The sequence below is a fragment of the Phaseolus vulgaris genome, chromosome 7, assembly GCF_051622355.1.
Source record: "Phaseolus vulgaris cultivar YP4 chromosome 7, ASM5162235v1, whole genome shotgun sequence".
NCBI lineage: Eukaryota > Viridiplantae > Streptophyta > Magnoliopsida > Fabales > Fabaceae > Phaseolus > Phaseolus vulgaris.
Genome location: NC_143504.1, coordinates 56,704,973 through 56,730,503, shown reverse-complemented (window position 1 = coordinate 56,730,503; position 25,531 = coordinate 56,704,973). Strand labels below are relative to the sequence as shown.

The 25,531-nt window shown below is 31.2% G+C and overlaps 2 protein-coding genes across 5 annotated transcripts; one reads left to right on the top strand and one right to left on the bottom strand.

The window, feature by feature from the left end:
* The first annotated feature begins 1,976 nt into the window (after window positions 1-1,976).
* On the top strand, window positions 1,977-10,721 carry LOC137830518 (putative methyltransferase PMT6). Its single transcript, XM_068637924.2, has 7 exons — window positions 1,977-2,373; window positions 2,886-3,300; window positions 6,235-6,524; window positions 8,051-8,434; window positions 9,271-9,517; window positions 9,620-9,758; window positions 10,371-10,721. Exons 1-7 carry the CDS (start codon window positions 2,190-2,192, stop codon window positions 10,527-10,529), a joined length of 1,818 nt encoding a protein of 605 aa, XP_068494025.1. The 5' UTR covers window positions 1,977-2,189; the 3' UTR covers window positions 10,530-10,721.
* A 10,133-nt stretch (window positions 10,722-20,854) lies between these two features.
* On the bottom strand, window positions 20,855-25,112 carry BOP1 (Ankyrin repeat family protein / BTB/POZ domain-containing protein). 4 transcript variants are annotated; one of them, XM_068637921.2, is made up of 3 exons: window positions 24,320-25,112; window positions 21,408-22,378; window positions 20,855-21,075 (listed from the first exon to the last, which is right to left on the bottom strand). In XM_068637921.2, the coding sequence occupies exons 1-3, from the start codon at window positions 24,782-24,784 to the stop codon at window positions 21,060-21,062; spliced, it is 1,452 nt and encodes a 483-aa protein (XP_068494022.1). In that variant the 5' UTR covers window positions 24,785-25,112; the 3' UTR covers window positions 20,855-21,059. The 4 variants fall into 4 exon arrangements, with proteins under 4 accessions (XP_068494022.1, XP_068494024.1, XP_068494021.1 ...); XM_068637923.2 differs by having other exon boundaries at window positions 21,408-22,357; window positions 24,320-25,111; XM_068637920.2 differs by lacking the exon at window positions 20,855-21,075 and having other exon boundaries at window positions 21,304-22,378.
* Between the last annotated feature and the right edge of the window lie 419 nt (window positions 25,113-25,531).

Here is a 25,531-nt window from a genome sequence, read left to right as displayed (position 1 = left end):
TGTTAATGTGTAATTGTTTGTTGCATTCGACTTTGATGTTTCTTTTAAGTGTAATAGATAACAATGTGACTTGAATATGATTATTATGGAATGCAATAAATAGAACACAATCATTGACCATTTCTTCATATAATTAATTTATGACTAAATAAATATAAAAAATGTTTAATTTCTTTCCAAATTTAATTATTACAATTTCAAAATCAAAGAGATGCCATTTTAATGTCATTTTATACCCTTTGAGTTTTTTTTGAAATGTTTTGATTATTAATGTCTGTGTCTTTTCTTGAGAAAACTTTTTGCAGTGAAGTATTTATTGGGTCCTTTAATTGTTAATTTGAGTTTTTGTTAACAAACTTAACTTACTAATGGAAGAACACATGCTGATTAATTTTTTTGCAAAGACTCAGATAAAAAAAATGGCATGAGAAACAATATTTTCGCTTATTTTTTTATTCATGTCATGGATAAATAAAACGTAACATTATTATTTTTATTAACACCATGAACAAATAAAAAAAACATCACTCTTAATAAAAATAAAAATGAGAAAACAACAAATTTTACTATTAGAAAAGAAATAACCTTGCACGTGTAAAACAATTATCTTATGAATTTGTTTTGGGATTTCTACATGATTTAAATCATAATCTCTTTCCTCCTCTTTCTCTTTCATTAGGGAATTAAATTCATTCAACTCAATAATTTGTTACATTTTAAGATAGATGTTTGTTTTTTTTATTGATATTCTATTATAAATAAAATAATATATAAATTACATTTAACCTCGGATATAAAATTATAGTCAACGAGAATAATTATATTACCATAAATATTATTTATAGGTTTATAAATTTTAAGACATTTATTTATTAAGTACATTATGCTTATAACGAATGCAAACCCCAATATAGAAAACAATGCATTATAATACTATATTTGTGTAATATATTAATAAGAATATTTTTGTAATATTTTCTTTACATTATTTTGGTAAAAAAAATAAAAATTAACTCCTTCCATATAAACCCTACTTTTTTTTTTGCTATATTTATTTTGGAACATTGCTGAATTTTTATTTATAATTATATAATATATAATGATGTCATTTTTAGATTATATTAGATTGCTATATCATATAATTATATTATAATATAATGTAATATACTATTAACTATATAATATAAGTGTATAATTTTCAAAACTCATATAATATTTAAAGATTTACCTTATACAACTGGATTAGATCGATAACGTTCCTGAATTTAGTAGATTGATAATTTTTCTTATATTTTAAAAAACTAAAATTAATTTTATTTTAAATATTTTATACATTTATATAACTATAAGCTATACTAATAAGTAGAAAGATTCATGCGTTATCTAACTAGTTTTACTCTGGTTAAATTTTAATTTTAATTTTTAAAAAAAATTAATTGACAAATTTATCTTTATAGTTTTTGGTGATTTAGTTCTTCAATTTTAGTAAATTCAAATTTTTTTCTCAAATTTTAATGTTACACACGGTTATTTATCTTATTGAATCAATTAAATTCTAAAAACTTAACACATACATTTAAATATCATTAAAAAACTAAGTAGAAATAAGATAAAAGATAAACAGAAAACAATTAAGCACAAAAAATTAATGTAACTCGATACAACATAAACAAAAGAAATTAATGGTTCTACAACCACATTATATATAGCTTTTGCCCGTTTTGAAATATATCACTTAGTGTGCCACGTTTATAGAAAAAAATTAACAGTAAAAATCATATATAAAAATAGAAAACAAAAATTACAATTTGAGTTTTTAATTTTAATAATAATAATAATAAATTAAAAATAACCTAGTTGTGGTGAAAAACACTTTAAACGACAGAATAAACGAGTTGAAAATTGCAGCCACGTGGGTGTCTCGCGCCAAGTGTTGCCACGTAGCCAAAAATGATTAAATGACCATAACAAACCTTAAACAACGATTACCCAAAAAATGCAAATGAAATTGAAACAACAGAGCAAAGAATTTCACCCGATCTGAAGCTTCCAACAGAACAAAGCTCTTTCTCTCTCACTCACACTCCTTCATTCATTCACCGTTTTCCATTCTCCCAACCATTACAAGGAAACCCAACTGAGAGAGTGAAGAAGAAGAAGAAGAAGGTGGAAGAGAAGGGACAACATCAATGGGGGGTTTTGCATTGGGTTCTGCCTTCGATTCCAAATCTGGGCAGATAATAATGGCTGCTTTGCTTTTGATGATTGTGTCCTTCTATGTTGGCACGCTTTTTGGCAACAATGCCCCCCTTTACGTCTCTCAGCTTGCTTCTCATTCTTCTTCTTCTTTTCCCAACAATGTCTCCTCTAACGGTAATCTCTTCAGCTCAACTCAGCTACGAAAATCGCTTTTTCGATGCTTCTATTAAAGCCCTTTTGCCCAATTTTGAAGCTTTGCTATCTGGGTTTCTCTTGAACTTCCATAAATTTCATATATTGGGTTTCTTTAAAATGTTTCTGTTTGGAAATTCCCAGATTTATAGTAAGTTTTCAGTTTATGAATGTTGGAGCATCTTCTTTAGTTATATTCTAGTGAATGAGTGTTAAACCGCAGTGTGTTAGTTCTACATAGAATCATTTCGGTGCTATCAGATCCAAGTGGGTCCTCTCCAAAATAGATTGCATTAAATGTGCAAAGGAAACTGCTTTATATGAATTGAATGTGCATTTGGCTTGGTTGAGTTGCTTGAAGTTTTTAATTACATTTTTGTGGGGGATATCACTTAGTGTCGGTGGCTTATTTGGAAACTTGTTTTAAGGTTAAATCCTTAATGTTTCATGGTGCTGCTTTGAGAAAGATTACTAAATGTTTTTAACTCTTGCAGGTACTGCTAAATTTAGTAACAGAGTTGCTCTGACTTATCGGAAAACCCCTCTTGTAATTCCAGAAACAGGGGTGGATGTGTGCCCTTTGACGTTCAATGAGTATATTCCCTGTCACGATGTTTCCTATGTGGCAACTTTGGCCCCAAGTCTTGATTTTTCTAGAAAAGAAGAACTGGAGAGGCACTGTCCTCCTCTTGAAAAGCGCTTATTCTGCTTGGTTCCTCCACCAAAGGATTATAAAATACCTATCAAGTGGCCTCTTAGCAGGGATTATGTTTGGCGAAGCAATGTGAATCACACACATCTTGCAGAAGTCAAAGGAGGCCAAAATTGGGTCCATGAGAAGGATCAGCTATGGTGGTTTCCTGGTGGTGGTACCCATTTCAAGCATGGGGCCTCTGAGTACATAGAGAGGTAGCTGTTGTTGATTTATTTAAGTTCCTTATGTTCTTTGTCTAAGTACCATGCTGATTGTAGAAATGTTAGTTTGATGATTCCTGTGGTTACATTGGCTGACGGTTGTGATGATTTTATTTTTCTTCCACTATACCAAATCCATGTGAGTAATTTTTTAAAATCAGATTGTGAAAGAAATAACATTATAATTTTGTAGCAGTAACTCTTAGAATTCTATAATAGTGCTCTTAACAGTTACAAATATAAAGAGTAAATACTCTTAATTAGACCTTTAATACGCATTCAATCACTATTAAACTTTGTAATAACTCCTTAATCAATAACATCAAACAATGATACTTGGTCATCTCAGAACATGCAACACCACATCACATTATGCAATTATACTTGGTCATTTCATATAAGGTGCCACCAAGTGTGTGCAAACTGCAAGGAATCTAAAACAACAAATGTGGCCAGCATTTGTGCCAGCCAGTCCACACTTTTCTTATAAAATTCATAACTTAGAAATCCAAAACACATGTTTGCTTGATTCTTGTTTCTATTATTTCTTAGCACATAAATATAACTCCCCAAACTCATAACTTACCCTAACAACACTGTATTGTTCGGAGTAAGTTTCTTAAGTTGGAACTAGATTCTGGTCAGCATTTCTGCTGGCCAGTGAACACTTTTCTTGCAAATGTCATAAGTTGATATCTAAAATACATTTTGGCATGGTTCTTGTTTCTGGATCCTCATGACATATAGAACTAAAATTGTTTATTTCATGTCACCCCTCAAAGGTAACCCAAACTGTGTTCAAATCACAAGAACATTAGAAGATCAAATTTTTGCTTATAAAACTCTAGTTATAAACCTCTTTTCTTATAAAAATTATTTCTTGAGCTAGAAAATTTCTTTTACCATGATTTTTGCTTCTGAATTATCCTAACACATATAGCTAATGATTATATCTCATGGAACTCCTTAAAGGTTACTCAAAATGTGTTTAAATCACTAGGAATCACTGCACCAAATTCTGATCAGTATTTCCCTTGCCAGGGGTCACTTTTCTTAGAAAAATCATAGCTTGAAGTCTAGAATGCATTTTCGCATGGTTCTTGTTTTCTAAGCTTCTTAACACATAAAAGAAACTTCTTTGGTTCACAAAAAAATTTACATCCAAAAAAACTCGTGAAACAAGCAAAATAAAAAGGCACCACAGTAGCTGCTGGGCCTTTTTCCATTTTTCAGCAACCACCAAAATTAAAAATGTCATAACTTTTCTCATTTCAAAATCTTTTCAATGATTCTTATTTCTACATCCTAAGACATAAAGTGATTATTTTCATGTTCAAAACCTCAAATAAAGGAAAGATAACCACCACAAAACAACAACGAAAATTTGCCAATACCAAGCAAGATTTGGTTTCTTTAGCCTTTAGTCTTTGTTTCACTTTCAAGTTTATTTTAGTAACTTAATTTGTTCATATCCCGTCCAAAACTCCATGAAGGCCTTGTGTCTTAGAGTGTTTTATTGGAACTCCACCAAGTGAGCCAAGTTTTTCAAGTTTTCATCCATACAAAAATAAGCTCAAGTTTTTGGTGAAGGTGCAGCACACAACCAAATGATCACATTTTAAAATACACTCATACATCATCAACACAATATCATGTGGAGAAAAGGCAAGTGAAAAAGAGAGAGGAAACAAACATTGAGTGCGAGATTAGATATTTGTGGGTGGCCAATAAACCCAACAAACTTCACTGGGACAGACTTTGATATCATCCCAGTATGTGGTTTTATGCCTAACTCAGTATCACAAAACCAACTTGTAAGGTAAGGTTCACACCCTACTTATATATTATAATTTGACTTTATTTCTAATTGATGTCTGATCTCCAACACACCCATTTCATTTCCCTTGCCCATGGTTTTGAAATTTAGGACTTGGTGTTCATTTGGAACAGGGTTGGCACACCTCTCTATTCTAGGGCAAGGAAGACAAGTCTTTTGGCTTATTATGTGCCTCCTTGGTTAGTTGATCTTTGGGGAGAGATTAGGCTAGGTGTGACCAATTTTAATTAGCCTAATTAGGACACTAAACCACTTAGTTAGGAGTCAGCATTTCTTAAATTATTTTAAACTATTTGGTACAAAATTTTGCTCATTAAAATTCTCTGAATTTATACTAATTATGGTTTTACCATAAATGACTTGACTGTAGTCAATAGAAAGAGAATTTTTGCAGATGGATTTCTTTGCTTAAGGTTAACTAATTAGTGATGGAGCCACTAATCATGGTTAATCTGTATTATTCTCTACCTTGAATTTTGGGATGTTACATGTCCTCCACTAAATATTATTACATCATTTCTAAATTACTGAAAAACTATCATCCAGCTTGGACTCACAACACTTCTTTTGAGCCTCATCCTTGGACCTTTAGACTGTCCATTGTGTCCCTCAGCCTCTTCACTATCAACTTCAGATTCAGAGATTGGGTCTTATTAGTTGTTGTAAAATTATGTTTATATAATTTTTGTTGAAAGGATTAGTGACAAGACGAGTTACGTAGGATGTATGACTCTGGTACCCTGTTGAGAAGAGAGAAAACCAAGAAGTAATATATTCTGTGTGTTGTATATCGTGAGTGAATACGAGATGCAATAATAAGGAACAAAATATTATTTCCCTAGCAAATCACATCATATATCCCTATTTAGTGTAATCAAATCATATCTCTAACAATTAACAATTTTCTAATGCTCCAAAATAAATGAGCATGGGTGGTTGTATAATGTGAGTAGTTCAACAGTTTTCTGGTGATGATAATTTTTGCCACCTTTTCCTGGAACTTGTTCACTGCAGTTGGTGTTCCTTTGGAAATTTTCTTAGTTGAACAGTGCAGGACATAGTTGTTATCCATTTAATTTTCATGAATGCAGGTTAGGACATATGATTACCAATGAGGCTGGTGATCTGCGTTCTGCTGGGGTAGTTCAAGTTCTGGATGTTGGCTGTGGTGTGGCTAGTTTTTCAGCATATCTTCTTCCCTTGGATATACGAACAATGTCCTTTGCCCCCAAGGATGGTCATGAAAATCAAATTCAATTTGCATTAGAACGAGGGATTGGTGCAATGATCTCTGCCTTGTCCACAAAACAATTACCGTATCCTAGTGAGTCATTTGAAATGATTCACTGTTCACGGTGCAGAATAGACTTTCATGAAAATGGTAATTTGCTTTCATTATTTATGATTTACCTTTAATTCTTCAGATGATACAATAAATGAAGATGCTATGTGTTGTTACCTGTACTTCGTTGTGGGTTCTATAGCCTGATTCACATTCCTTCTACATGATCTGCATCTTGCCTATAGCATCCATGGAGTGAGGTGTATGTATAAATACATTTCAGTGTTTCAGTTAGTAAAGGATTTGCAAGTGTCAATAGTTGAGAGGCTAGAATGGGATTATCATTCTTGGGAGGTTTTGCTCCCCGTTCTACAGAATGGAGTCATCATAAAATAAGGAAAGTAGAGTCCTACATGATTAAGAAAGTTGGTTCCTTTAATAACATAGGGGAAGTGGGGATTTTTTATTTAGTTGATTCTCGAAATGTGTGAATCCATTTAGTGTGTTTGGAAACTATTTAAGAATGCGGTTTCCAAGTCCAATAAAAAAATGAATAAACAACTATCAACTTCTGTCAAGATGTGGTTTTTCACGTCAAACATCCCATTTAATTTGTTTTCAAACATCTATACGCATAGACTACTAAAAGACTAGCTTTTGAGGAAGGGTTCCCCAACTCAGCTATCAACATCATCAGTCAAGACATGGTTTTTCATGCCCAATATTCCATTGAAATCATTTCCAAGCACTAAATTAGTTAATATCTTCGCGGAACATCTATATACAAATATTCATAAAAGACTAGCTTTTAAGGGAGGGTTCCCCAAGAATGGTGACACTCACATTACAATGTTCACTTTGCTTGTTTTCACACGATTAAGGTATATATATACAGGGACCATAGGTCCAAACGTTTAAGTCCAACATGTTAGCCCAATTGTTTGTTTCTGTCTTTCATAAAAATGTCATGCGATTCTTCATCAATATCTCCCAACTCATGTTTTTTCCATCACTACTAGGGTTGTTCCCCCTTGCACCAGCACAAGACCAAGATTTCGCATACCACCCCCAATAGTCATGATCTAACAGTGAGAAAATTAAGGTTGAAGGAATTAAGATGGAGATGCAGAATAAGAGAGGATTTAACCTGAAATGGCTTACTAAAAAATGAAATAGTTTCAATGACCACCATCCATGTCCTTACTTTTGATCCAACGGATGCCAAACTAAATAACACTTGGCATCGAAGGACTACTGCACAATCAATCTACATGGGATGCTAGAGCTGTGGAGTGTGGTGGACGTTATGAACTGTTTGCAAAGTATGAGATTTGAGTCCCATATTGAAGTATAGAGAGGGAGATAGAATGGAATTTCTCAAGTGCAATTGATGAATTGCACAATAGTTATGATTTATGAAACATGTGCATCATGGTCTCTTAATAGACTAGGTGAGATGGGAACTATTTCATAGGCAGAGTAAGTGAATGATATTTCCTAAATAATAATTCCTGTGGAAACTGAGTGCCATTAATGTTTGATGCATGAACTCATTATCCAGTGATTCATAAAGTGCATGTTATTCTGACATTTTTTTTATTGTGAATTTATTTTGTCTTCTGCAGATGGGATTTTACTGAGTGAGTTGAACCGTATTCTTCGCTTCAATGGATACTTTGTTTATTCAGCTCCCCCGGCTTATAAAAAAGATAAAGAGTATCCTGTCATTTGGGATAAATTGATGAATTTGACTACAGCAATGTGTTGGAGACTCATTGCTCGAAAAGTTCAGACTGCAATATGGATTAAAGAAAATAACCAGTCATGCCTTTTGCACAATGCAGAGCAAAAACTTATAAACGTTTGTGACCCTGCCGATGATTCCAAACCTTCATGGAATATCCAACTTAAGAACTGTGTACAAGTCAGAAATTCTAACACAGATTCTTACAAGCTTCCTCCAAGTCACGACCGTCATTCAGTGTTTTCTAACAAGCTTAACATGATAGGTCTGTCCACTCTCTTTTGTACTAGTGCAAGAAGCTAGTTTCTGCTTTCCATATTTATCATCTTCCTTAATCTTAAATTATACTTTCCCAATCTTTCTACTAGTGATTCCTTGTCTGTCTGTCTGTCTCTCTCTCTCTCTGTCTCTGTCTCTGTTTGTCTGTCTGTCTCTCTCTCTCTCTCTCTCTCTCTTGAATGAAGGTCCTGCTAATTACATGGTTTCAATATTCATGCTTCTTGATGCATAGATTTATTATTATCAAAATGCATTTTCAAATGGCTATTAGACAATATTCAGGTCTTAGAAAGGCACAATCTTCAGCCTAGCAGAAATTAGCTTTACTAACATCATTTTTGTTGTGCCATGAAACCTTCATCAGTTATACTATTTTAATGTTAGTTTTTCACAAGCTGTGAATAGTTCTTTTCTGAAACTTCAATTTCAATGGAAACATAATTAACTTGTATCAACTATAAAAAACGAAAAATAGATTTGAAATGTAGGATCAACCTAACAAGGAGTGCTTGTTATATTTTCCTGAATAAATTTATTATATTATCAAACAGACATGTAGTTGAGCATTTTCCTAAATTATCTATAAATGAAAGTATTCTTGTAAATATCAATGTAAATACTAACAACATAATAATGTAGATAGAAAACCTCTGGTCCGTGCCCTGTTTTTTGAATGGGATAGTTAATGGTTAATACATTTGAAACAAAAGGACTAGTATTGTTTGACCGTTCAAATGGAAATTATATGTTAAAACAAGCATTGGTATGGTGCACTCAATAGCCTCTTTCAGTCTGATAACCCTTTAACCTTTTGAACAACAGGTATAAATCATAATGAATTTACTTCAGATACTCTCTTCTGGCAAGAACAAATTGGTCATTACTGGAGACTGATGAATGTGAAGGAGACAGAAATTCGCAATGTGATGGATATGAATGCCTATTGTGGTGGATTTGCTGCTGCCCTAAATAACTTTCCTGTTTGGGTAATGAATGTAGTTCCTGCAAGCATGAAGAACACCTTATCTGGAGTTTATGACCGAGGATTGGTTGGAACTTTTCATGATTGGTAAGACTTTGCTTTTGATATCCCAAATAGCAAATGATTTCTAAACACCTGTGTTTAGACATTATTAGTTAACAGAAGCTAACATGGATTCTGAAACATTAGGTGTGAATCATTTTCAAGTTACCCTCGGACATATGATCTTCTGCATGCCAATTATCTCTTTTCTCACTACAAAACAAAAGGGGAAGGTTGTTTATTGGAGGACATCATGCTGGAGATGGATCGGTTAATACGGCCACTGGTAATCACATTTATAAAATACTTATCTTTCATGGTTATATGGATATATGAGACCAAAGTAAAAATTCATGCAATGCATGATTTTTGGTCAAATCTGATGTTAATGCTCATACAAGTGTCCACATGTGTTTTTAAGTGTTAGTTGACCCACATTAAGTAGAATAAACTACTTGATATAATACTTTAGGGAACTGAGATATTGACACCCTAAACCTCTTTAGAACTGCAGTTTTTTAATTGAAAAAAAAATTATTGTGGTACTCTTTCTCTACCCAAAACCCATTGTCATGTACTTTTACCATTAAAAGGTTGTCTCTCACTATTTGTCGGTGCCCAGTTGTCAAAATATAATTTTCCAATACTTTTGAGTCTAGAGACTCTCTTAGCTAATGGACCAGTTTTATGGGTTGAGTTCTCCAGTTGTGCTGTCTTATCATTTGGTGCTTTCATTGAGAGTTGACTATGAAAAGACCTACTATTGGTTGGATCAAGGTGCTTAAAGAGAGTGACAATATTAGGAGTTCCACCTCCACTGCACTAGAATAATTTACTTTATGTCCATACTTTCATTGTCTTTTATTCCTAATTACTCAGTGCTACATATTATATGCAGGGATTTGTTATCATTAGGGATGAGGAGGACATTACCTCAAGAATCCAAGAGGTAGCCCCAAAATTCCTGTGGGATGTGGATTTAAAATTGTTAGAGAACAAAGAAAAGAAAATGGAAACTGTTCTAATTTGTAGAAAAAAGTTTTGGGCAATCGTCTAAAGTGACTTGATCTAGAAGTGTTTTCCACATAGAAACTGTTCTTATAAAGCATAGGAGTAATTTGTAATGTTAATTTGCTCACTGCTCCAATGCTCCCACGACCATGTTGTGTAGATGTCTTGAGAGCACTCATTTTGTATATGATTTCGCTTTCAGCTTAGCAATTATGAATAGAAAGTAGTTGTTTTCCTACCTTTTTAGTCTAATCTTTGTGGTCTATTCTGTTATCTGTGCTTGGATATCAGAAATAAACAAACGAATGCATCTTAGGTTGTTTTATGGTTTAATTCATTTTATTTATTTATTGTGGCGATGCATTGCCTCTTATATTATTAGTGTTTTGAAGAATGTTAAGAAATTGTAATTGGCAACTTCTACTCTATCCATACCCCTTGTAAAATCTACAAAAATGAAGCATGGATAAGAGTTATCATATCAGATTCATCTGTTATTTGCATGTAACACTTCTTTCACTTCATTCTAATCACAGCTATTTTTGTTTTCTGCTTTTGATTCTGAGAAAGTCATGTTGTCTTTCCAATCGAACAATTTTGTTGTTATGTGAGAGTTTTATTCTAGTAAAAAAAAATCACAAAATTTGAGTGAGCATTCCATTGGGCTCATTCTTACACTTTTGCATATGCCTAGTAGAAGTGTTAAGGTAAATTGTATTAGTCTCTTAAAAGAAGAAAAATATCAAAATTTGGTCACTTAAATATCTGTGTCAACATTATACTAACACTGGGATTACATACTACTAATTAGAAAATGAAAATAAGAAGAAATCAAAGTTAAATCAATTTCTTTTCTAATTAAATATTATAATTTTTGACAAATATTATGACAATTGTGTGTGTGTGACTATATGTAAGTTCAGATTTAAGTTAATAATATAGTAATCAAGGTTAATATTTAACAATATTTCTTGACTTCCAAATAACCTAACATAATGTAATGTTATTTTACTTTCAAGAACAATTAAAATAATATACAATATTTTCTTTCATTCTTTACGACTCTAAGTTAATTCTAGAGCATAGTGTTCTAAAATATTAGATTCTGAAATCAAAATATAATAAATAAATTATATTTTTTTTAATCAGAAAAATAAATTATTAATTAGCATGATAATTTTATATCAGAAAATATTTATGCTCTTCCTAAGAATTTCTCATTAACATTGTAACATAATATTAACGACCATCCATCAGGACTCACTTGTTCAATCGAAAAACCAAATGAAAAATATATTTTTAAATGTTATTTAGATATTATTTTATTTTTCTTCAGAAATAAATAATGTGAAATATTTTTCATTTTCTATATAAGAAGCTACTTATTTAAAAAAAAATTATTCTTTATTATTGATCCTTAAACCTAAATATTTGATTTTTATGTGTATTGTAAACATTAAAAGCTTTTAAAATATATTATTTATAGTTTGTAGTATTATTGTAGTATTAAATTTAATATTATATTATATATAATATAATTAATAGTATTATTTTATTAAATAATATTACCTCAGGACCCATTTTCAAAGCAGAAGATACTTTTGTGGCTGGAGACATTGGTCTTTATTTAAGAATCATAATGAGTTTTGTAACTGTTTTTGTTGTGTGGTGAGAATTGAGAACAGAAACCAAGAATGTAATTGAATCCTTAAAACCCTTTCATGTGACGTCTGCTGCCACACTTAAAACACTCTTTTCCACTTTCCCTGTTAGCTCATCCTTACATTTACCTTATTGCCCTCCATCTTCTTCTTTATAATTCCATTTTTCATGCCTTCATTTCTACTCAATTTTACCATTTATATATGTTTAGCTCATTTATATAATAACTCTCTTAAACTTTAAAATTGAACAGAGTTACCGGTAATTAAATTTTAAAGATAAATTTTTAAAAAAATTGTTTTAGAACTAAAATTAAAGATAATTACAAGTTGAGGGATGAAAAAAATTAGAGTTCAAAATTACGAATTTTGTAACATGTCTTGGTATGGGCAAAACAACCAAATTCATGTCATGACACATTCAATTGGACCCAACCAATGATGTCCACATTCAGATGGGCAAACCGACACCTTCGGTCTGTTAACGCTCAAACCAAAATTAACAAAGCTAAATCATTATTAAAAATTAGGTAATATATTTTTAAGCACGACCCATCTCACTAGTCAGATCCAACAAGGTGAATCCATTAAAATAATATAAATAATACATATTTTAAGAAATTATTTATTTATTATGATAAAAAAAATTGTTACATATTTGTTGCCCTTGACGTCGTTAGTGAACAGGAAAAAAATGAACTAAGTTGGGATTAAAAAATATAATGACCTGAGGAAAAAAAAGTATTTAAACCTAAATTTAACTTACTCAATATTTAGTGATTTGGTAAGGGACTTTAAAATTTAAAATATAACTTAAAATGTATAAAAAATTAATTATTTTAATTAAGTTATTTTTCTTTAAAATATCTGGTTTAGATAAAAACACTAAATTTATTTTTGTTCCTTGATCTTTGGGTATAATTTAATATTTTGATCGAAGTAAAATTTTAAATTATGAAAAAAAATGTTTAGCACAATAACTAAATACTGATAGTATTTTATTATCCATTGAAACATAAACTGAGAGAAAGAGAGGAGAATAGAGAAAGAGTGTTAATAGAGAGATTGTGAATATGCAAAATTATGAAAATTTACTATGTGTTATTTCAAATTCTTTCAACTTGAAACAAAATTTCCTGTGAAGTGATTTGAATTCATATCTGAACAAGTCTTTTTGATGGGTGGTATTTTGAAAGAGAAGTTTAAGAAAAAGGAAGATGATTTTTTAATCTTTAAGCTAAAAGTTAATATATTTAGAAAAATAATTAGAGATTAAGATATTAAAGTTGTTTTTATTTTTTATTTTTGGGAAATAAAAATTGTATTCTCATTTTTCTTTTTCTTCAAACCTTATATATTTATTATAATAAAAGTATAGCATTAAAAAAAACAACTTAGATATAATACTTTTGTTGTTGTTGATAGTTTTTTTTAATAATAGAATTGAAATTTTAAGTCAATTATCTATATGTAATAAAAGATTAAACGAAATCTTAAATCTAATTAAATAACAACACTATAACACCACTTATAGTATTGTAATTATAAGTTTTTTTTATTCAGTTATGCTAGCTTCTAATTTTCTTTGATCTGATATAATTTTGGATTAGGTTATGTAGGCACTAGAAATGATTTTTTTTTTATCAAAATAAATAAATAAAATAAGATATTTTAGAGATCTTAATATTTATAAAAAAATTATATCAAATTTCTTAATAAAATGAGAAGGCAACATACTCTATAAAAATATAGACCAAAGCGATGTAGACATGACAAGATATAATCATTTATATCATTTATCTATAATAAAATACATTCTCATAAAATAAAACAAAATAAATATTTTTTACTTTTTTAATAATATTTTTTTATGAGAGATGATTGTTGTTGTGTCAGCCAGTTGTATAGTAATAAGTTTTTTTTAGCAAATAGAAATAAATCAATAAAAAAAATTAACCAATCTCTGACTTTGTCTGTTCACTTGTATAATTTTTGTTGATACGTGAGTGTGTCTCTTTGTCTCTCTCACCAAAGCCAGCCACGCGTGCATGTCACTGACTCAAACTCAGAACACAACCAGATGTGAATTGTCCATGGAATTATTGGTTTTACTCACTCTTGTGCATTCTGTGTAATTCATTTTTCATTATCATACTCATATTTTATTTCTACTTTTAATTACATAACTATCACTTATTTTTACTTTATTTCTTATTTATAAGAGCTTATAATAAGAAAAAATTATTATTTTTGCAAACTTTTGGGAAAAAAATGTGTTTTTTAAATAGGATTATATTTTAAAAATACATACATGCACATGTCTCATATGCACCATTTTCCTTATTTTAATTTTTTCTAATAAATAATTCACACTTGAAGATCAGATTAAGAAAAATAAAGTAAAATGTGTAAATAAGAAAGTTTTTCTTTAGTAATTTATTTCTCCTCAAGTTTATATAGTAATGTTTATTCTAAAAAAATGTCAACTCAAAATTTTGATAATAACAGTTATTAAATTTTAATATAAAAAAATGTATATTTCATTTAACTTCCAATTAAATGAATGGAATAAGTCTATAGTCTTAAAAAGTGCTTGTTATGTTTTAAATGTTGGAATAAAAAACGTGTCTTTATTAAAAAAAATCACTATTCAAATAATTAACATCCAATATTTAACATAATAAGCACTATAATAAAATATTAAAAATTTAAATTTAAATCTAATTTAAATTTATAAAATATTCATAACCCACTTTTAATCTCTATGTTATTTTCCCCTAAAAGTCCTGTAAGATATTTTTTTATATAAGAGATGATGGTGAAACTTTGAAAGAAGTTAGAGAAATATTCCAACTTTCCTCATGTTCATAAACTCATGTACAATCGTGCATTCTTGACTTTCGTAAAATTATGAGTGATTAATTTATTTATTCTAAAATAAAATAATTTTATTGTTTTTATATTCCATATAATTTTAATTATATTCGGTATAAATTTTTATTTTAATAAGTATAAAACTACATACAAAATTTGATATTATTTTAAAATTCAGATTTTATGCAATCTTATCAACACTAAATTATTTTTTAATTAACTCTAAATTTAATGAAAAAAAACTTACATTGAGAATCAATGTTAATACAATAACCATTACAGATCACAAATTGTGTACATGTCAAATACCGAACTAACACACTATTTCTTTGATAGTATTCAAGAATGTTTAAGAATATTCAGTTTGTTGTAGACTTTTTTTTTTTTTTTTGTTTTTTTCAACACGTAGAAATTTTTTAAACATGTAGAAATATTTTTTTATAAGAATTAATTAAATTTATATATATATTTTTTAATATTTTCAAAAAAAATATAAGTTATGTAATATTGTCAGAAGATTTATAAAAACAATATTATCAAACCATAAAGAATTATCATTATATTTAATTAAAAATAAAAATAAAATGATTTATTTAATATTTATTGTTTATTATAATTTAAACATTATTTTCGATATTTTTTGATGAAAAATTATCTAAAAATTTGAAATTGTTACATCAAACAAATGAAATATTTAAAATTTTAAAAAATATAATACAAAATAATTTATAATACATGAGTATTCTTATTTATCGTGAGTGAATACGAGATGCAATAATAAAGAACAAAATATTATTTCCCTAGCAAATCACATCATATATCCCGTGTAATCAAATCATATCTCTAACCATTAACAATTTTCTAATGCTCCAAAATAAATGAGCATGAGCTCCTTTGGAAATTTTCTTAGTTGAACAGTGCAAGACATAGATGTTGGCTGTGGTGTGGCTAGTTTTTCAGCATATATACAAACAATGTATACAACTACAGTAAATTTATATTATTTATATTAAATTTAAATAATATTATTAAATATTAGCAAAAATACATGCATTTACATTTTTTATTTTTATCATTTATATATGAATACAAATGAAAATGCACATAAATAATCTAATAGTTATATATACAAATGTCATGCTATAGTAACAAATGTAATGTAATTTACAAATGTCATAGTAAATTTACAAAACTCATATAATTTACATATTCAACACATAATAGTTAATTATGAATTTAGTGTATTAAAAAGTTTAATAATAAAATATAATATATATATATATATTTATTTTATTTTTTATCAGAAAAATTTAAAAGTTATGCATATTAATCCGTGCCACTTACACTTAAAATACTTAGTTCATCTCATTCATTTTGTTATATGCTGATGGGCCAGCTCGTATAATAGATGAAAACCACAAACTTTGTGTGATGAAAAGCTAATTAAATAAATATAATTTTAATAAATTAAATGATTTTTTTGTACTGAGTAGACAAGATACCGAACATGTCCTGTACAATTGCATGCATTCTAAGGACTACTAGATACATGTTATATATTGGAAAAAATAAAATAAAAATATGCAAAGAAAAATTTAACCATGCATCTATATCTATATATAATCTATATATCTATATATAATTTTTTTTTATCACTTTACTATCATTTTTATCCTTATATTATTATCCATTTTATTATTTTATCTTAGATATTTCAATATTTTTTTAAGTATTTAATAAATAACTAATTATTATTATAATTAATTGAAAACTATTTTTATTTTATTTTTAAAACTAATATTTTATCATTTTTGTAAAAAACATAAAAAAGTGTTATCAATTTTTAATTTTAAACATGGAGTAGTTTATTAAACGTACATGTTTTTGTACGAAGTGAAGCAATTTTTTTTTCCATATCTTCGTCTCTAAAAAATCATAATTGTTATTCTTCTTTATCATTGGATTTCTTATTCTTTATTTGTAAGATAATAGGAATGAATGGTAGCAACTATGACGGAGACATCTGTCAACAACATTTGGCGGACGACCATCTTTGAATGCCTCGCATGGATGATCTGGATGGAGATGTGAACCATGAGCAATACAACTTATTCTTTTCCATTCATATTGCATTTTTCTTCACGGATCACTCATTCTTCTCATCACAAATGTGGCATCAAAGCTTCTCCAAATTTGCCAATAGAATTTTGAGTCTATGATTTCTGATGCAATCTTTCTCGCATGAGATAGGAAAGATGTTCGCTGCATTATGGAAGATTGAGTTTTCAAAACTTGGATTTGCAATGGTAACCTATGGTTGATCTCATCTTTCGCAACCATACCTTTATAGTCATTGCTATCTAGGGGCGGTGCTCACACTCTCTTCTTGACAAGTTCGTTTTTTATTTCTCTTTATCAAAATGATAATTCTTTCATTTTCTTTTATTTATTCGTTTCATTAAATTAAGAATTATTTATAAATATAAAATATTGAATCATTCTTAATCTACTTAAAATACTTAATACTTAAACTACTTAATTTGAAACAAGACTCTTAACTAGTGTTAGATTTACATCATACATATACAATACAGCAGTGAATTTTAAAATTATAAATATTAATTCATTTTCGTTGAGGGTTGAAAGACTATTCTAAAATGTGCAAGCTAAACCAACAATATTTTGTCACTAGATTTTGAATTAATTTTTAATTTTTAATAAATTACAATTAACTAATTTATAAGTTATATTATTATATATATACTTTCAATTATTTTATACTTCAGGTTTAACCTGTACTTATATATAAAGAGGATCTTCCTCTTAACTTACATAAGTTTTTAACATTGCGTCATTTTCTATTTTTTCTAAAACATATTAAAACAGTTATTAGAAACTGTTTTGAATATAGAATATCAATTTGAATTTTTGGAATTTTATCACCGTTTTTTTTGTGTCTTCACTCTTTCTCACTTTATCTCTTTTCTTCCTCAAATGTCTTGAAACCCAATAACATGACTTTCATGCTCTCTCTGTTTCTCTCATACATACGAATATATATAAATCTATATTTTATTTAAATAAATATAAATATACATATAATAATAATAAACATAAAAAATACGGATGCACATATTCTCGTAATAATAACAATTTTAGGAAGGAGAAACTTATTGAAATACTTCATTTTCATTTTCGTTAATAAGAATAGTTTAAGTTTACTAATTAGTGTTGTCCACAATACATTAAAAAAATTTACATTCTTTAAGTTTCCAATGTAATATATATTATTAATAAAGTTAGTTTTATAAAACAACTAACCTCTTTTATCTATTAGTTGGTTCTTTTAAATAAATAAAAAATTATTTTAATTAAAAAATTCAAGTACAATCTCTAAGTCTTGTCAATTTAAATTAGTTAAGTATATACTTAAAACTTTAATAAGTTACCTCTCTTATACACATTCTCTCATTTTTATGATAACTGTAATTTAAATTTTTAATATTTTTTAAATAATATTATTGATATGAAGCATTCATTTCACCATTTTAAATGGTGAAATCTCTTCTCCAAGCTAAATTTTCTTAAATTTGCACCATTTGAACACGAGACCTTATTTAAGGGAATCAGGTTTAGTACTATTTTCCTCCCCCGTGAATCACCCAATTAACAACATTGTCATAATATTAAATTTTATTATAATGTTTTAAATATAGATGAATTAAATACTCTAAAATTAAATTTAACTTGAAAAATGATCAATAAAATTATCCTAAATTATACAATAATAATAATAATTTAAATGAGTTAAACTGAACTTTATCATAATGAATAAATTAAATTAAATTGTTTTAATTTGTTTCAATTATTTTAATTACTTAAATTTCTATCTATAAACATGTTATTTTAAAGTATATTTTTCAATCCCATAAATTAAAATTTAATTTATTCTGGAGATAATTTTATTTCAATTTTTTTAAAATAAACTAATGACAATTGAGTTTAAAATTTTAAAAACAATTTATTTTAATTTGATTTATCATATTAAACCTTAGCCCTACCATGAACCCCATGGTAAAAACCACCCATTCCCACTTATACCTATTAATAGTAAGTCAAGAAATGGGTTTCAAGAAATGGGATTCTCTTCATGGCGTGGAATCGCAGTGAGGAGTTCTCTGTCACCATTGTTATGGTTTTTGGAAACCCTTGTTCCTTATCTCAAGCTTGACTTTGGGAAACATGAATTTGGAGTTCAAAGGCCTGTGACAACAGTGCTGATAGGTGCCACTGTTGCATGGTGTGGATTTGACCATCACAATAAAAGAGATAAGACTAAGATTTCAGATAGGGAAAAGATTGTACGGGGAGATGAAGCACGAATTGGAAAACAAAAGGAAAACCTTATTAAAATGTTAGTATATCTATGTTTTCTTGTCCAGTGATTCATGTCAAGGTTTTCCATGCATTTCTGGTGTGGAGAAGTTGCAAAAGGGTTAATTTAGTAACCTTTTTTTATATTAAAAAACAGAAGCAACTAGCAGGTGAATCATGATTACCAAAATCTCAGGCATACCAATGAGTAGTCACTTCTCTGCTTTTGTATACAGTCCAAACCAAACTGCTAATGGCAGTGATCAATTAATGCCCTAGTTTTAGTTAAAGTCATGTACTTTTCTGTCTTAGATCTCTGTCAAACCCTGTACAACTACAGTTATACTGTTTGCTCCCAACTCCTTAAAATAATACTTTTCTCCAACTCAAAAAAACATCTATAAACACTGATTAACATCAAACTTCCCCTATTTATTGGCTAAATGAAACTAGACCTAACATATGCACTAGAGAGTCTGAGAAAGTAGAGACACTGATAAATGCAACACATAAATATTAACACACTTTTTATGTATAGTGAAGACTAGTATATTTGACAAATTATTCTCTCACCTTACCAAACTAATTTGATCTAAGCATTTATCACGAGAAGATGCATACATATGTTCATGTTGGATCAGTAGTAGAAGTGATGGTTCAACTGTTCAAGTATACCAAATATTTTTCCAATAAACAAAATTACTGGAACAGTTGCATATTTATGGCAAATAGGGTAGTGTCAAGTATAGTCCAATATAAGTACAAGTAAAATAACATATATGAATTTGCTGCACAATTTTTCAAGTATTAATTACCTGATAATTTGGGTTTGAAACTGGTTTCAGAAGAACACGTACTCAAAACCCGGGATGCATAGGTTATGTATGTGCATGCAAGAAATTAAATAGGGAGTAATAAACTGAAGAATGTCCCTGACCCACTGCTAATTATGAACTTAGACCAAAATTAGCAACAACAAAAGACATTACTACTAATGTAATTGCTTTTAGCTGTAAAGTATATTTATTTTATTCTGAAGAGCCTACAAAAGGCAAGGGGACAAAAAGAGGATTACATGGAAGGAGATAGTGCCAATATTTTAACTTGACATGTGTGGTCACACTCATTGTAGCATTCATGCAAGACAACCAATCAATTTATCCACAGCCACACCTTTTGCTTAAAAGAAAAGCAATGCACCCCAAAACTAATTATACTAACAAATCAATTCTTCCATCGGCATACATATAAGAAGAAAAAGAATCATACAAAGTGTGAATAGAAAACATGGCACAACCCATATATGACTAATCTCTTAAGGTAGGCATATATGAAACTACTCATTGAAAAAATCCTAGTTGAAGTCATGAGAGGTTGAAGCAGAAAATAGAGAAAGAAAAATAATCTGGGTTAGCAGAAAGTGGGGTGAGGTGGGAGAAGAATTGGAATGAGAAAAGGCAAATTAAAGGATCAGAAAAGAATTGGCCGTGATATTAGCTAAGCATCATTAGTGTTATATAAAAAAAACAAGGAGTTGACAGGTGAAAAGATTGACCTGCGTCTCCTCCATGCACCCTTTCGTTTTACAGCAAAATAAATTAAGATTACAGTGATTAGATTCTCCTTGTCGCTTATCCCCATCTCCTGTGAAACCGCACTTCACATTGCTACCATTTGAAAAGCCTACAAAAAAGAAACACAGACAAACCCAACATAGGCCACAGACCCCATAACAGAATTAAACCACCATATCACTGTCTAACCATATCACTAATCAACACTAGAACTCATCTATGATCTATGATTAGTTTTACTTCTCTCTCCTTTTTTAGCACCCATTGCAATTGAAATTAAGTTTAATTATATTTCCAATTTAAGTTGAAATTTGAAGGTAGACACTAGCCAGCCAGCTATATAACCAGCTACTCTAGCTCAAACATATTATATATATATATGATAACAATAATAGGTACTGGTCTAGAAACTAGAACTAGAAGTCATGAGAGTGATGGTACATTGAAGGGTCACATCCACCGCCATGCGAGCCATGACGGTTCATGGCTTCCCTCTGGTTGTTATCATCGTCACCTATTTGCGGCGTGGCGCCGAGGTTGAGATACACCAGTCTGGAGTCCAAATTGCTGCTGCTGTGCTCTTCGCTCATTGGTGGATAGATAGCAGAAGAAGTGTTGCTGTTGTTAGTGTTGTCGTTGGTGTTGTTAGCATGGTTGTTGTTGTTTCCTTCTTCACGAGACAAGACGAGGGCTGCAGATTGCACCAGCTCCAAGCAGAGCCTGAGCTTGTTGGGCTCAATGTGGGTGAGACCAGGAACTGCCCCTTTGAAGAGGAAGTCAGAGGTTAGGGTTCTGAGGATGTCCAACGGGGTCACGCCGTCCACCGTTCGCACATTCGGGTCAGCGTGGTGGTCCAGCAACACCGCCACCATCTCCGGGGACACCATCTCCGCCGCCACGTGCAGAGGAGTCTTCCCGGCCGGACCGGCCGGGAAGTTGACGTCCGCCGCGCCCAGCTCCAGCAGCGCCTTCACCACCTCCCTGCTGCAACTCTCCACGGCGTAGTGCAACGCCAGCGCCTCGTCCAGGTTTAGGCCCTCCCCCATGACCATGAGCTTCACGAGCTCCACGTCGGAGGAGTCGAGCGCGCGCCTCATCCGCCGGATTTTCTGGTCCTCCATGTCGGCGGCTCCCAGGTCGGGGTGCTGGTGCGGGTGTCGGAGCGGCAGCATGGAGCGGCGCGCGAGGGAGGATTTGAGGCGGAGCTCCTCGATCTTGGCCACGACGTCGATGGGGAGGTGCTTGGCCAGCACCTCCGGCGGAAGACCTGACTTGGCCACCAGGTGGGAGCACGTGCTCCACAGCTGCTGCATTTCCTGCTTTCGAGATGCTATCAACACTTTCATCACATCGTCGATTGAGGCTTTCTCCACCATGCTCGCAAGTTGTTTCTGTCCATCAACAACTTCAAACTGTAAGTAAGAGTTTATACCAAAATTTAACTCATCTTATTTTTGAATAATTATTTAACCGAAATTCTACTTATCCTATTATTATATTAATGCAAAAAAAAACAACTCTATAACCATTTTTAGAGGAGAGAAACAAGAAAAAAAAATTAACTGCCCTACCCATTTGAAGTTAGCTTATATAAGCACAAGTTTAAAAAATAGAGAAACTGTATGAAGAGTTTGAGAGTTTCTACACATTAACTTCTGAATTAGTTAATTTCTACTTATGGATAAATTAATTTTGATTTTTCTTGTTATCTTTTAATCTACAATGTGATTATTTAGAATTTCAGAAAATATATTATGCTAATATTAACCCGTGTTTGTTAGAGTGGGGAGGATGAGAAATAATTAATTTTGTTGTTTGTCTCAGGAAGGAAGAAGAGAAGAGGAGGAGAAAAAAAATGGCTGGTGCCTTCTCTTCTTTATCTTAATCTTTATTTTCTTTATCTATTTTCTTCTCTCAACTTATTTCTTCTTCATTTTCATCCCTTTTTTTTATCTTTCCTTTAAATCAAACATATAATTAATGTTAAATTTTACTGTACAAAGTATCCTTGATGTTATAACTTCAATAGCAGAAGGATATTAAAAATATTCAGTAAATTATGTGTGAGCTTTAAATAATTATATGGTTGGCAGTGAAAGTGTCAAAGAAATAGAGGAAATCATCGTTTATTTTTGTTTAGTTTCTTGCTTACAAAGCTCTTGATTTAGCTAGAGGTTTAACTTGGTGAAACATTGTGTAATTTGGTTCTGAAAGTAACAAAAAAAAAGAGCATTAGAACAAGTAATGTTTGAGGCAGACAAGGGTGAAGAAAAATGGCAGTTTTATCAGAGGAAATAGTGGTTCAGTGAGTGAGTTTGGTGAGAAGAGTTTTGGAAATTTAAACACTCCTTGCAAAGCGTGAGATTTGGTTGCAAAATGAAAAGAATAGTGGGAAGAGAACAAAATCCAAGAATAGATATTTTGCTAAAGTGATGTAAGAGCAGCAAACTCTTTTCTTCGTTTTAGTTAGCTTCTTCTCTTTTCACCCAAATGAGGAAAGGGAATGATTTTGAGTGCTGGCTGTGTGGAAGACAAGATTGATGTATATTTTATTATCTTAATTTGGGAAATATTTGATATGCATCATAAAGGCTCAAGAGTGTCTCTCAAATATACTACATGAAATCAAGTGTGTCAAGACACTAACTCATCAATATAACCATACATAAATCCATGTTTTGCCTTAATTTTCCCAAAATAATTTCAAACAAAAGAGAAGACAGCATGCAATGAATAACCTTCGAAGAACACAGTCAAAGGAACAAGCACAGGAATTACTGATATGTATGCAGTGGCTGAAGTCAACAAGGATTGCTCACACTTCAGAGAGGTAAGGTACCATGAGATCATATAAAATAACACACAAATCTGACTCAAAAAAAAAATCACTTTCTCCATCAATCACTCATCATGGGTAACAATCTTGTAGAATCATCAAAAGGGAGTGTTAAAAATTATAAAGTGAATAAAATAAAATAAAGCAGGAAAAAATCAAATAAAATATCAGAAAATAGCCCTTCCCAGTTTCCAAAGACCAGACGCAGTAACAGTCCGAATTCCCAAAACCCAGACAGAGAAAAACATAAGACTGGTATTAAAGAAGCAAACACGAGCATGTTTATGGAAAGAAGTAATCATAAGAGAGAAAAATAGTTAAAAAATCATTTTACGAGTTAATTATAATTTTTCTTTTCCAAAAACGTTTATACAGAAATTTTTCGTGAGGTAACTAACTGTAAACTACTTTTACCTGAGAAACAAACTTTGTTTTGTTATATTTGATCTCTATAGAAGTGTTTAGACATCCTAAATCGCAGGAGCAGAGAGAGAGAGAGAGAGAGAAATGAATTAACCTGAGTGAGCAATGCAAGTTGTTCAACGCCGAAGTATCTGGCGGCGGCGAGGGTGTCGAGGGCGAGATCAACGGCGGAGGTGCAATGCGTGTGCCAGCACCCTCGCTCGCCGCAATTGGGTCTGGCCTCGTGCTTCTGCGGCACGATGGAGACTTGTCCGCTGTACAGGAACTGCAGCAGCAGCAAGAAAACCTCGTAGCCGACGGAGTTCACGGGGATCACGCCGGGAGGGCGCGCTCCGGAGGCAGCCGCGGCTCGCGAGGCGGCGGCGGGGTCGAGGCCGGGCGGAGAGTCGGGGCCGCAGAAGAATTTCCGGAAGAAGAGGCTACGCGCGGCCAAGATGCAGCGGTGCGCGTGGACGAGACGGCCCTCGACCTGGAAAGTGACGTCGCTGAAGGCCTGGCCATTGATGAGAAGGTTGAGGTAGTCGAGGGAGAGAGATCTCAGAGAGTCTTCGAGGGACATGGCGATGAAGACGATGAGTGTGTGCGCGTGTGAGTGTGTTATGAGTAAGCGTGAGTGAGTTTTGAACAGTTTAGGGTTGGTCCCTATCTATGATCTATGGCTATGAAAGAAGAAAGAGTGATTGAGATGAAATAGTGGAGAAGAGAGTGAGGGTGTTGGTTGTTTTGTTTGATGTTGGTGTTGTTTTTGTTGTGGTCGATGATGCTACTGTTGCAGTTATTGATGTTGTTTTTATGGGATTCTCTGCTGGAGAGACAGAAGTGTTGTTTCAGTGTGTTGTGTGTATCTTTCATAGATATTTCCCTTTTAGAGAGAGAGAGCAATTTGGGTGGCTGTTATGGGCGGCTGGGTTTTAAAAAGCACTTCTCAAATTAACCAAAACATTATAAAAATTAATTCCTTTTTTTTTTTCATCTAATAATATGCCTAGCTAGCTCCCTCTGTGCATGAATGTGTACTATCGATAAAAAAAAAATAATGTGTATTATTAAGTGTCACGTATAATTACGCATTTAAGGAAATACGTACACGACGTAGACAGGATCGTACATTCCAAAGTAAGAATAATTTGTATGCACAAGACAGATCAAACTACTACACATATTAGTAAAATTGCTTTAAAACCACAAAAATTGGTTCAAGTCAGATTAAAAAAGTTACACCACGCATTTTTTTTTATTAGTTTTAGTGATTTTATGTCTAGAAAATACATTCAAAGGAAAAAATAATTTATATGAATCATACCTT

Coding starts and splice junctions, on each gene's coding strand:
- LOC137830518 (XM_068637924.2), top strand. CDS start 2,190: ATGGGGGGTTTTGCATTGGGTTCTGCCTTCGATTCCAAATCTGGGCAG. Junction 3,301..6,234: donor GCCTCTGAGTACATAGAGAG/GTAGCTGTTGTT, acceptor TCATGAATGCAG/GTTAGGACATATGATTACCA. Junction 8,435..9,270: donor TAACAAGCTTAACATGATAG/GTCTGTCCACTC, acceptor TTTGAACAACAG/GTATAAATCATAATGAATTT.
- BOP1 (XM_068637920.2), bottom strand. CDS start 24,784: ATGTCCCTCGAAGACTCTCTGAGATCTCTCTCCCTCGACTACCTCAAC. Junction 22,379..24,319: donor AACTTGCATTGCTCACTCAG/GTTAATTCATTT, acceptor TCTTACTTACAG/TTTGAAGTTGTTGATGGACA.